We start from the raw sequence: 14242 nt of genomic DNA on the forward strand, positions 1-14242 counted from the left end.
AACCAGCATTTCAATGTTTCACCTTAAGACTAGCTATTACTTGTTCAGAAAAACAACACAATATCAGCAGTTTCAAAAACGTTGAGTGTCATTTAAATCTGTGGCGGAGATATTTCATTTGTACTCTGATAATTGAAATTCTGTAATTCATTATTGTGAAATATATTTTATGGCAGCCCCACATCAGAGGCTGTTCCATAAGTAATGATGGCTACGTCAGCACTCTGTTTCTGTGTAATGTTCTCGATTTTCTTGTGTGAAAGCTTAAGGTATACCCTGATTTTTAACTGATCTCTCTTCTTTCAGATAATGAACAACTGGCACGTTCAGGTACAAATTGTCTGGAGAATCTAGTCAATTCTAATGGTTTGAAGTTCTCGGATTCCACATGGGAGAAGACTTGCCAGTGTATGCTGGACATATTTAACTGCACTATACCCCATGCTCTTTTAAGCTGGAGACCAGAAGATGCACATGAGGGCAAAGAGTCTGATATGGATATTATTACGGTAACATGCTAATATGATTTTTTTTTTACTTTCATGTACTGCAAGCAAATAAATAAATCCCTAATAAAAACTTTACAGTTGGTATGAGGATCAAATATGGGCTGTTGGCAAGTAATAAATATTTCCTTCTTACTGTATCTCAAGTGAACAATGTAGGAAAAGACAGTTGCTACTTACCGTAAAGAAGACATGTTAAGTTGCAGACAGGCACAATCATTATAAGATAACATAAAGCTTTGGGACACAGCCATCATTAGTTAAAGATATACACAACATTCATACACACAAGCAAGTACACCTCATGCACACATGATGTCAAACTCCAGCATCTTGTTGGAGTTGGCCATCATGTGTGCATGAGGTGTACTTGTTTGTGTATATGAATGGTTGTGTGTGTGTGTGTGTGTGTGTGTGTTTTACTGATGAAAGCTGTGGCCGAAAGCTTTATGGTAAGTATTTTTTAATTGTGCTTGCCTGCAACTCGACGTGTCTTCTTTATGGTAAGTAGCAATCTGTCTTTTCCTACAATGTTGATACCACCTGGAGTTTCCATTGTTTGATTATACCTCAACAGAAACATAAGACTAATGTTGATAGTACTCTAATTGCTTCCTTTTTTCCTTGAATGTACTAATACCTTTGTTTTTATAGAGCTGTATTCCCCCTGGGATATTTGTAATTGTCATATTTGTTATATAGTAATAAATTTGTAGAAGATGTAGAAATGAGAATTTTTTTCAAAATAAAATTCAGCCATCAGTTGCAAATATATATTTTAGTACAAAATGTACTTCTTACACTTCAAACTAAGATTTTTAATATCCATAATGTTATAGGCTTCAGAAGATGACAAATTAATTTGTCAAAACCAGTAAAATGTATTAAAGATATATTTGCAACTGATGACTGAATTTTATTCTGAAAAATATATACTACAGTTGCTGAAAATTACGGCCCTGAATAAAGTAAGAAATGAGATGCATAACTGCAACATACTGGGTATAGTGGGACAGCAACTCATTTTTAGATTGTGATGCAAAAAGAGACAACCAGAGATGCAATTAAAATTGATGTTTATTTAGTCGGAGACAGGTTTCAGGCTACGCCCATTCTAAAACCAACCAATGTTTGCAAAGTAAAATATCCACCAATGTTTGCAAAGTAAAATGTCCATCAAAATGGCAGTAAACAAAGTTCTTACATGTGCGAATGGTCCCAACTGTGTTCATTAACAAACATTATAGTTGGGGTCATAACCATACACTATGTGATCAAAAGTATCCAGACACCCCCAAAAAATATATTTTTCATATTAGGTGCATTATGCTGCCAGGTACTCCATATCAGTGACCTCAGTAGTCACTAGACATCATGAAAGAGCAGAATGGGGCACTCTGCGGAACTCACAGACTTTGAACGTGGTCAGGTGGTTGGGTGTCACTTGTCTCATATGCCGGTACGCGAGATCTCCACACTCCTAAACATCCATAGGTCCACTGTTCCTGATATGATAGTGAAGTGGAAACATGAAGGGACATGTACAGCACAAAAGTTTACAGGCCGACTTCGTCTGTTGACTGACAGAGACCGCCAACAGTTGAAGAGGCTCGTAACATGTAATTGGCAGACTTCTATCCAGACCATCAGACAGGAATCCAAACTGCATCAGAATCCATTGCAAGTGCTAAGACAATGAGGTGGGAGGTAAGAAAACTCGGATTTCATGGTTGAGCAGCTGCCCATAAGTCACACATCACACTGGTAAATGCCAAACATTGCCTCACTTGGTGTAAGGAGCATAAACATTGGATGATTGAACAGTGGAAAAATGTTGTGTGGAGTGACGAATCATGGTACAAAGTGTAGCGATCCGATGACAGGGTGTGGGTATGGCGAATGCCCAGTGAATGTCATCTGTCAGCGTGTGTAGTGCCAACAGTAAAATTCTGAGGCTATGGTGTTATGGTTTGGTCATGTTTTTCATGGAGGGGGGCCTACACCCCCTGTTGATTTCTGTGACACCGTCACAACACAGGCCTACATTGATGTTTTAAGCACCTTCTTGCTTCCCACTGTTGAAGAGCAATTTGGGGATGGCAATGGCATCTTTCAACATGATCAAGCACCTGTTCATAATACACGGCCTGTGGTGGCGTGGTTACACCACAATAACATCCCTATAATGGACTGGCCTGCACAGAGTCCTGACCGGAATTCTATAGAACACCTTTGGGATGTTTTGGAATGCCAATTCGTGCCAAGCCTCACCAACTGACATCAGTACCTCTCCTTAGTGCAGCACTCCATGAAGAATGGGGTACCATTCCCCAATAAAACTTCCAACATCTGACTGAATGTATGCCTGCGAGAGTGGAAGCTGTTATCAGGGCTAAGGGTGAGCCAATACCATATTGAATTCCAGCATTACCGATGGAGGGTGCCACGAACATGTAAGTCATTTTCAACCATGTATCTGGATACTTTTGATCACATAGTGTATGTACACACTTCATTTACTGCTATTTTGACAGACAATTTACTTGGCAAACATTGATTGGTTTGAGAATGGTCTTATTCCAAAACCGGTCACCAAGTTAATGAACACCCATTTTAGTTGCACTCTGAGTGTGCGTTTTTTGCAAAAATAAGAGGTTGTTTGTGATGAGGTGTAACAAATTTTTGGCAGAAGAAGACTCATCTGATTTCTGGGATAATATCATCACTACATTATCAGTCAAGGCACAAATGGATAAATGTGAAAATTATGGAATAATATGTTGCGTTGTTTAAATTTGTAAATTTCTGACCAGCTTAATGTTCAAAACAAAGGAAAGTAAATGCAGTAGACAAAAATTTGTTTAGCATCAGTTTGAATAAATGTACTAGAAAAGCAGGACTTGTATTGAGGGCGACTGATGTTCAAATCCCCATTTCAACGTCCAGTCTTAGGTTTTCTGTGGTTTCTCTAAACTGTTTAAGGCAAATGCAGGGATAGTCCCTTTGAAAGGTAATGATCATTTTCATTTTTTATCCTTCTTCCGTATGAATTTTTGCTCCATCTCTAATGACATTGTTGTTGCCAGGACATTAGATTGTAATTTTTTTTCTTCGTATTATTATCTTCAATTGGAATATAATTATGAAGGTGAACATCATCTAGTTTTTCACAGACTGCCTGCCAGAATTCACATAAAAATTCCAAATGATACACACACTCATTTAAAAATCTTTCAGAAACAGGTTTAGACTACTTGAGGTACTAGTGCACACGATTCAGCTAAAATAAAACTCATTATATTCAGTAGATTTAGAAGGCTCACTGACACTGACACATCAACATATTATGGAAGATACTTTCAATAAAACTGTTTTGTCACTTTTAAGATTTCTGGATCCTTGCACAATATGTTCATGTACATATTTGGAGGAAGGAAAGCAAGTACATTGTTTTGTAGTATAACATCTTTTAGGTGGCCAGCACATTTGTCTACAAGAAACAATGTCATGATTTTCTTTGATTATTTACAAAGAGTAATTATGAACTTCTAATTATCACCTCAAAAAAATAAAACTGCAACCATGAAACTTTGTGATGGGTTAGTCCTCCTCTACAGATTCACATTACACTGCAACAAATTTTTCCTAATGACTAGTTATTGGGCAGGGAAGTCTGTATCTTGGCTGTTCAGGAAATGTTCTACCTCAAAAATGAACTTGTCATCATGATGGAAATGCCCAACACACATTGGGTAGGGGAGGTTAAATTTAATATGCCCAAAAGCATCAAGTGTCACTCGGTTCGCTGCAGATTGAGCTGGGGACCATATCGTGCAGCAAATACCCCCGCTTTGTCAGATTCCCACAATGCTTTATCTTGACTGCACCCTGTAACCATGTCAGAATGTTTCGGCAGTACGCTTGTGGATGGTTGCTTCTTACAAGCATAATATAATTGTACCATAACAGCCCCCCTGCTCCCCCCCCCCCCCCAAAAAAAAAAAAAAACTTTGCTTGTTCAGTTATGGTTGGAGCTTCACCTGTTTTGTTGGTGTTCAATCCATTTGTTTCTACAGTTTGCTTTGTGCCTGTGTCTAGGGTACCACAGCCATACACTGCACTGAGCACTTATCCACGGTGATTATGAGGCTAACAAAGTCATCTGTGTTGGTGTGATACATGCCAACATTTCAGCAGCTGCCCATGTTCAGTGGGCTTTCTAAATGGGTGTGAGCAGTTGCAGAACATAGCCAACATTGAGATATGGTCTGCAACTTCATTCTTTGTTGTTTAGACTTGTTTAGTGTAATGGAAGCATCACTGTGACCTAGCCACTGTGTCACATGATTATGCGTCTTTCCCATACATTTCCACGAAATCGGCAGTAATTGTAGTATTGTTCCTCCTCAGATAAGAAAATGAATTAATGTGTGATACTGCACTTTCTCAGTGAGGTACACCATTTTGCTGTGGCACCTCCAATGACATGCTGTGGAACTGTAGTGCAGGGATTTCAAAGTGCACCAGGACTGCAGACGTATACCCGCAAACAAATTTTTACTTTTTACTTTGACTACTCCCCGTATGATGAAATACATTGTCACATGACTGAACTCCTGTCATCTCAGCTTGTTGATTCATTTGCTTGCATGGCTGTTCATTCAAGCTTTTGAAGAAACAAGAAATTGTTGCTTTGTGTATGATTAGAAGCTCCAGATTCCTTGTCCTATCAGTATTTGTGTAACTAGCTAACTTTGTCTTTGCTGTGCTTCCCACCATGTAAAGTTTTATTTGTACTGTGTGGAATTTTTAAGACATGACTGGAAAACATTCCTAATTGAAGCATCATTTCTTCATGCACTAATGTTATTTTTTTCCACATGTTTGGCATCCAGATTAATTGGTTTTCTCTGTCATTGTGTGACTCTTTGAACTGTAGTGTTTCATCAAAAGATAATTACGATCTGATCAGGGATTTCAATAGACAGGTCATCTTACATCGACATTCAATCTCTTGATACTGTTCCAGATACACTGATTAGACAAAAGTCATGGGATACCTTCTAATATTGTCAGACTTCCTTTTGCCTGGCATAGTGCAGAAACACGATGTGGCATGGGCTCGATAAGTCGTCAGAAATTCCCTACAGAAATAATAAGCCATGCTGCCTCTGTAGCCGTCCATAATTGCGAAATTGTGCCTTGCAGTATTTTCTTCATGAACTGACCTCTCAATTATGTCCCATAAATGTCTGATATGATTCATGTCTGGTGATTTAGGTGACCAAATCATTTGCTCAAACTGTCAAAAATATTCTTCAAACCAATCACACAGTTGTGGCATGGTGATATGGCAATTGACAGCTACAAAAATTCCATTGTTTGGGAACAAGAAGTCCATGAATGGCTGTAAATGGTCTCCAAGCAGCCATTTCCAGTCAATGGTTGGTACAGATGGACCAGATGTGTACAGATGTGTAAAAACAGCCCACACCATTATGGAGCCACCACCAGCTTTCACAGTGCCTTGTTGATAACTTGAGTCCATGCCTTCATGGGGATCTGTGGCACACTCAGACACTGCCATCAGCTCTTACCAACTGAAATTGGGACTCATCTGACCAAGCCACAGGTGCTGCAGGAACTTTCATTCTGTTAGCAAAGGCACCTGTGTCGGTCATCTGCTGCCGTAGCCCATTAATGCCAAATTTTGACACACTGTCCTAACAGATATGTTCGTCATATGTCCCACACACAACTCTATGCAAACGCCGCTATATTGGGTCATTAAGTGAACGCTATCAGCCACTGTGTTGTTCGTGGTGAGAGGTAGTGCCTGAAATGCCTGAAATTTGTTATTGGCACTGTCGTGACACTGTGGATCTCAATTTTCAAAATGGAATGTGCCATGCTTCTAGCTCCAACTACTATTCTGTGTTCATCTTGTGTTAATTTCCTTTGTGCGGTCATAATCACATCAGAAACCTTTTCACATGAACTACCTGAGTACAAATGACAGTTCCACCAATGCGCTGCCCTTTTATACCTACTGTATGCGATACTACCACCATTTGTATATGTCCATATTGCTATCCCATGACTTCTGTCGCCTCAGTGTATATCTATCCTCTCTCTTGCATTCAGTTTACAGTTATCATTTCACAATCAAAGTTGAGCTCATATATGTTGGTCTTATTGAGAGTTTGTCCCAGTGCAATAGTTGTGTCACACTGTGGCTCTCTCTGTTCCACCTCGGGTGAGGTATTAACATTTGATGGTCATAGTAAGTAGGAATTTTAGTACATTTGTTGGCTAGCTTTAGGCTTCATAACCTCCTTGGTTTCTGTTGATCTCTTCTGCTATTGTCTGTGGGGCCTCTGTGCCTATAAATTATATTGTGTCATCAGCTACACTGTTTTTAACTTTTTATGTGCTCAGTACATACAGCCTGCAAGCATGTGATAGTGCAGGTTACTGTCAGGTAACTGTCCACAACAGATAAAGAAAATCTCTTGCTGCAAACACAAAAACTGCTCCACAGTGACTCTAGCAAGAGGGTAGTAGCACGAGTTTGATGGGGGGGGGGGGGGGGGGGGGAGTATAATTCTGTACTAACTGAATCAGATTTAAGCATTGTCCATTGTGGAATGATTTTCAAAGTGGCTGAGGATCTTTTTCCCTGGAATGTCCTGAGATAGTCAGGGAACCTTTAATGAAAAATGGCCTGAGCCAGAATTGTCTGAGAAATCCAAACACACATTTCACTTGTTTTTCATTTACTTGTACAGAAATGATGGGGCGATCTGATTTATTCTTCCAGTCTGGGCTCAGTATTCTATATACCTTCAAAGTTATTGGATGTGCTTCACAGTTTAAATCAAATGGGTTCAGACTCTGGAGCCATACTAATGACAGTGACACAAGATTCTGGATGTTTTTTCACATTTTCTGATGCAGATGTGTACAAAAAACTAAACACTTGCTTCCTGAAACAAAAAATTAATTGTTACACTACATGAGATCTTAATACTCATCCTTTCCAGAACTTACAGCACACATTGTGTAGTCCACTGTTGAATCATCAATAAAATTCATTAAAACCAGTATTTGAAACCCTAGTGGTTTATGACATAATGGTGTGATGGTCTTTAATACTCAAACTCGTGATTCAGCACTGTGTACTTGAAGGGCACTGTAGTACTAATTTTATCTGATGCCCTCATTAACAACTATATCACATTACCCTATAAAAGTGAATGGTTTTTAGCAGAAATCATCAATATCTTTATTGAGTTGGAGGTCTTCAAGGTTTTTTTACAGTGCAGATGAGACACATTTTTTATATTAATGTTGCTGCTTTGTGACCTCCCCCCCCCCCACCCCCACCCCCCCCACCTCCAAAAAAGACACTTTCTTATTTATAATCAGTATGCCTAGTGTTGTGACACCCAAGACAATTGTATTTCCTTTCATTTGTGTATTCATATCTCTGGTAATTTTAACGTTTCTTGTTTATGGTTCAACTCCTAACCAAGCCACTCGCTCGAAAATATCCTCAGCTTTGGACATGGAGACTCTGTGCATAAATAATAAACAAAATTGAGAAAAAGCGTTCACTCATTTGTAGCTGATTGAAATGTGGTCATACATGAAACATCAAAGACACCTTACTAGCAGTGGATCTGGAGGTGCCAATTTCTTTCGCATTTAGTGTGTTAGTGTGCGCGCGGGGGAGGGGGCGGGGGGGGGGGGGGGGGGAGACGTGTGTAATCTAGGAGGGGGTCAAGAGGTACAAAACAAGGAATGGGTTTGGAGGCAATAGGAACATGGCACAGAGCTAGACTAGTGGCTCTCAGCAGCAGTCTTAAGAGAAATGAAAAAGTGACACTCCATTTGCCTATGTCACACCTCTCATAATTTCCTCCATCACTCCTAGTCATACTCTTCCCAGTTTACATAAGTCTTTCCCTTCCAACCTGCAGTTGACAGCCTGAGCTTCCACTCAGCTGGTAGTCAGTGTTGATGTGGCCATGGGTACATTACTTAAACTAGAAAAACAGAGATAGTGCAAAGGTTGGTAATGTCTTTGCACCAGACATCAATCAGCTACAAGTGAGTGGTTGCCTTTTCTCATTTTGTTTGTTGTTCCCATCAAGGTATTTCCATTAATGTACAATATATAATTATATAATAATAAAGCTGCTATGCAGTTACATTTTTTATGTTCTTTCACTTATGTTTTTATAATAATATAACTACCTTTTGATTTTGAAATAATATAAAGTAATATAAAGTAAAGTAATATAAAGTAATGTTTTATGATGCCACAAAACACCATGATTTTTATTTCACTATGATAAAATGCTTTTGTGTTTTAGGGGAATACTGATGATACTAATCACATCTTACAACGTTCCAACAGCTCGTATAGTGTGCAGAGCTCACAAAGTTCCAGTAGTGTCCCAGCAGAAGAAATTACATTGTTGCGTTCAAAGGTAAGTAACTGATTTATTATGAGGAAGTGAAATGGCTGGGTAGTATGACATTGGGTGCACAATTTGGAAGAATGACATTTTCAAATCCATATTGTGTCACCTTTGGTTATGTTCCCCATTCTTTCCCTAAATTAGTGCAGCCAAAACCTTATATGATTCTGTCTATAAAACCACAGCTGATAACCTGTTCCCATTCCTTCCTAATGGAACTACTACTACTCCTCCCACACCTGTCATTTATCATGCTTGAGGTAGCTATAATTAAAGTAGTATGTCTGTGTAAAAATTCAGGTTGTATTATGGTGCACAGTTGTATAATTGTTGCTATCTCATTCTTCTTTTCTTTTTTATAGGCAAATTCAGACCAGAGGCTGTTCCAAAGTCTAATGATTAAATGTGTTGTACAGTTGGAATTGATTCAAACAATCGATAATATTGTATTTTTCCCTGCTACATCAAGAAAGGAGGACCAAGAAAACTTGGCACTAGCACAGGTAAGTAGTAAGAACTTCAGTATTTTGTTACATAATTGTGTTACAATTATGCTAAATTAGAATGCTCATAACAATACTTTATGAGGTATGTAGAATAATGAAATGATGAATCATATTCCAGGCAGATATGCTCCATGTAGAAGCTGGGCTTTCAGAACAACAGCGTGAAGAACAGGGGATGTATCGCAACCTGAGTTCAAGACATCTTCTGCTTCTTACTGATTGTTTACTTCAGTCTCATAGATTTGCAAAAGCTTTCAACTCCAATCATGAACAGCGCAATTTGCTCTGGAAAGCTGGTTTGTTCTAATCTCCTAACATCCAATTTAGTATTTATCACATGGATATGTATATTTGTATAATATGTTATTGAATACACATTGTTGGTGGCTTAATCCCATGAAGTTGGCCATGTATCCCCATTTGGTCTGACAAGTGATAATAGTAAGACGTCATGTACGAATTATTGAAAACAGAAATCCAGAGCTGCAGTTTCAAAGATAAAAGCTGTATAAATATGACAAGAAATCCCTCAATTGGAATAGTAGCTATTGTGTAGATCTAAATTTTGTGATAGCAGCTATTTTAACCCTTGTTGATCATCCTAGCTGACTAAATCTGTTATCTGTATATAAAACAGTCTGTGTGTGTATATCTGGGATCTCCTCCAAAACTCTTGGATAAATTTCAACCAAATGTGGCACAGAAAAAGGAGGCCTCATGAGCATCAGCACTGTGGGGCTTTTAACCTCCTAGCTCCAGTAGGAGTGGAGATAAGAGAGCAGAAACATAATTTTCAAATTTCTGGCATACAGGCTGCCCTGCACAACAAGCATGTTGTGTAGGAACAGTATTGGCCTGCCAAATCAACCTGCTTTGCAGAGCAGCCTATATGTCAGGGGCAAGAAATGGTTTTCCAGGGTCCAATTTGCAGGCTGCCCTGTATGACAGGCATGTTTCATTCGAGTAGTATAAGTCTGCTTTATTGAATTTTGTTTGCAGGGGCTACATGTACTGATGTTCACGGCTGGGGACAGATCGGGTGGACAAGGGGGTGTTGGGAAGGATGGAGCAAGGGGGAGGAGGAAATGAACAAAGAGAGTGGGGAGGAGGAGAAAGCGGTGTGAGGATGAGATGGGCAGGCAGAGGGAGGAAGAGGTGGATACGGAGAGGGGGAGGAGGAGGGGCATTAAATATATATGTGTTGAATGCATATGTGGAAGAAATTGTGTGGAAAAGGCTTGTATTATACTAAAACATGATTGTGTGCTGTGGCTGTGGAGTTAGGATGGAGACAGGATGTGGGCACCTGGATGTGTTGAGAGATTTTCTGAGATGAAAATCAAAACAAGAAAATTAACTGTCATGTCTAGAGCCTGTTTCCAAGCCCTAATGTTAAGGGATACAGGTGATGTGTGTTACATCATCAGGAGGCTGCCACAGCCAGACTGAGTGCATGGTACTCTAAGAGAGGAGCTAGGAAACGCAGCTAGCTAGTCGGAGAGCTGGTAGCAAAAAGAGCATCCGCTGTCTTTGGAACGCTCTTTGCTGGTCTGCTCTGTGTCCCCCAGATGATGATTTCCAGCTTTCCTATTGGTTGGTAGAGAGGCTCTGTTAGGTGTCCCACAGTCAGCAATACATTCAGGATAGCATTTCCTGTCAGCACTGCAGATTGGCCAATATTTGCTAGTTTTTCAAAGGCCACGCCTGTCCAGTACCTCATATACAACTCTTTCTCGTGGTTTATTCCAACTGAGTGAAGGAAGTTTCAGTCAACCCAGTAAGTCATTGTCTCAAAATAGTTACTAGAATATCCAGATTCTTGAACTGTCGATAACTATCTTGACACTGGAGTTAAACTAACAGTAGAGGAAAAATGTAGTATTTATTTCACTCATAGTATTACATTGACCACGAACTGCAAGCAGGTGCAATACAAATGTTCTATTGGTTAAAGTTTAGTATATAGTGGAATATTACATATTGAAGTGCATTTCTACCATGAGTTTGGTTGTGCTTTCGTCTCTGGCTGTAATTCGTATGTTAATTGTTTTGTATTAAAAGAAATATTCAAATTGGAGAACTGCAAAAATTTACAGTAATGATTAATCAATACTTACCATCAAGACACGAAATTATTAATGGAGGTAAATCTATTAAAATGACAGCATGGAAGGGTATGTTGGAGGGCAGGGTCTCGTCTCAAGAGCTCAAGGAAAGTAACACTGAATGAGTAGAACCAAATATCTTGTGCATGTAGCAGGCATTCGAGTGTTGTCAATCGTGCAATAGAGCTTGCTCAATAGCTGAGTATTGTGTGTCCCCAAAACAGATAGTTCTGTGTCCACTCATGTGCTTAGCCAGTTTAGTGGTGTGGTTATTCCTCTATAAAAATAACCATTCAGAATATGTTAGTTAGTAAACAATATGCTTAGTTTACATGTTTCTGTCTTTTATGGTGCAAGACTTACCAGTGCTCACCCCGATGGAAGTGGTAGTTGGTGGGTGTGTGGGGCATGCTTTTGCTTCTCTTATGGTGGTTTTGTGCTGTGTTCTGATACCCTTAAAGCAGAATTTGGTTCCATTCAAAGATTTTTAATAGGATTCATGCTGGTACTCCGAGCATGCTAGTCCAGAAAACTCCTTGATGGTCTTCAAACTGTGCTGTGAGTCTTGCGTTTCAGACAGTAGCACTATTATGGGCAATACAGAAAATGTTCAGTTCTTAATTGTTAACAGTGTTCAAAAACTTTTTGATTACTAATATTATATGTGAAAACTTAGCTTTTGTTGCAGCTATATAGTAGGTATATTAATTTAAACCATCAACTTTTCTTATTTGTGTGTCCACGTTATTTAACAGTAATGCTGCTGTTGCCTAACTACATCACATGACTTGTGCTCTGAATATCTGTTGTCAGTGGCTGGCAAGAATACATGGCATCAGCTGTAATTGGCTGACAAAAGCATGTCACAATCTCAGTTAAAGTGCTTCAGAAGCTGCCATGCTGTATTTGGTAGAATTAGCGTTTACACTTTCGTAATATAAAAACATGCATCACAGATCTTTACAAAACATGTTGTTTTTTGAGTGGGATTCATTTCAGAGTGTCGGGGACTTCTATTCCGGTGAATAAAACCTTAACTATTCAAAGAAATGGTATTGAGGGAAAGTATGTTGTCATGTAAAACACACACAAAAAAAAATTTCACTCAGGAAAAAGTGTATTTTTAACCAGGAAATCCAGGAATTTTTTGCCTTGTCCGCGTATATACCATGATTAAATAATATTGTTTGGTATTGCTTTCTATGAAGTGCATTCAGTAAGTAATGCAACACTTAAAAAAAAGGCAGTTTGGTTTTATTCAGAAATCCAGTACACCATATTATTCACCGTTCTTTTGGGTATAAAATTCTATTTTTTCAGCATAATCTCTGTTCAATGCAACGGCCTTATGCCACTCTGCTGGGAGGGCCTGTATGCCCACATGGTGCCACTCTCCTGGTTGTCGTCGCAGCCAACATCTTGCGGCATCAGTAACCCCTTCCATCATCCACGTACTGCTTCCCATGGAGAGCATCCTTCATTGGGCTGAATGGATGGGAATTGGAAGATGCGAGATTTGGGCTGTAGGGTAGATGAGGAAGAATTGTCTAGAGAAGTTTTGTGAGCTGCTCTCAGGTGTGCAGGCTTGTGTCCAGTTGAGCAGTGATATGTTTGATTGCGATTCGTCGATCACCTTGAATGAGAGTGTCCACATTGCAGGAATCACCGCTGTGTGCAGCCGGCCAGAATGCAGTAGATCGGACAGGTTTTGCGTGATCTTTTTTCAATTATGACGGACACCTCACCCTGTGACTTGCCATTCTTTTGTTCACTGTCAGATCTCTGTAGACATTCTGCAGTCACCTATAAATATCTGTAATGTTCTGGTTTTCTGCCAAAAGAAACTCGATGGCAGCTTTCTGCTTGTAATGCACCTCCATTACAGAAGCCGTTTTGAAGGCACCACCTATCAGAACTTCATGGAACTATAGGAGCTGAAGCCCATGAAGATCACACATTTTTTCAACCAAAATTGGCTGAGGAAACAAAGTGTTGCCTTATTTATTGAACATGTGTAATTTTTAAAAATTTATTTGACCATGTTGTTTCTTAATCTTTCTTTGTTTAGGTTTCAAAGGTGGTGTTAAACCAAACTTGCTGAAGCAGGAAACTCAGAGTTTGGCATGTGTACTGAGAATACTTTTCAAGATGTATAGTGATGAGACACGGCAAGAGGCATGGCCCGTAATTCAGCAGCGTCTCATCTCTGTTTGTCATGAAGCATTTGAATACTTTCTTTGTTTGCAATCGGAAGCACATCGAGATGCGTGGACATGTCTTTTGCTTCTTGTTCTGACAAGGATTTTCAAGATGTCTGATGAAAGGGTATGTATCACATATAATTGTTTCTGAGACTGTATGATTCCCATCATAATCACCATCATCAGACACATCATAGGTAGAAATGGGTATTAATTATGTGCTAAATAACAGAATTATACACAAGTGAACTTTATACATGACACTCAGCACTCTATATCATTAGAAGAATGTGTTGCATGATTTGATGCAGTGAACTGAGTAATCATCAGCTATTTGGAATTCTTGGAAGCTTTCAAGTATTCTTTCCTAGTGTTCTCGACAATACCCCAGTCGCACATCTTTCAGATCTCTTTTGTGCTTCATGTAGTTGTAAAATT

At 39.2% G+C, this 14242-nt stretch overlaps 1 protein-coding gene across 1 annotated transcript in view; it reads left to right on the forward strand.

The window, feature by feature from the left end:
* The window catches only part of LOC126251977 (brefeldin A-inhibited guanine nucleotide-exchange protein 1), a 261180-nt gene that overhangs the window by 220974 nt on the left and 25964 nt on the right, over positions 1 to 14242 (forward strand). Inside the window, exons 25-29 of the mRNA XM_049952749.1 lie at positions 307 to 509; positions 8885 to 9001; positions 9355 to 9495; positions 9617 to 9794; positions 13672 to 13928. Of these exons, the coding sequence (XP_049808706.1) occupies positions 307 to 509; positions 8885 to 9001; positions 9355 to 9495; positions 9617 to 9794; positions 13672 to 13928 (896 nt within the window). The remainder of the gene's footprint in view (positions 1 to 306; positions 510 to 8884; positions 9002 to 9354; positions 9496 to 9616; positions 9795 to 13671; positions 13929 to 14242) is intronic.

The sequence above is a fragment of the Schistocerca nitens genome, chromosome 4 (genome assembly GCF_023898315.1).
Source record: "Schistocerca nitens isolate TAMUIC-IGC-003100 chromosome 4, iqSchNite1.1, whole genome shotgun sequence".
In the NCBI taxonomy this organism is placed as follows: Eukaryota; Metazoa; Arthropoda; class Insecta; order Orthoptera; family Acrididae; genus Schistocerca; species Schistocerca nitens.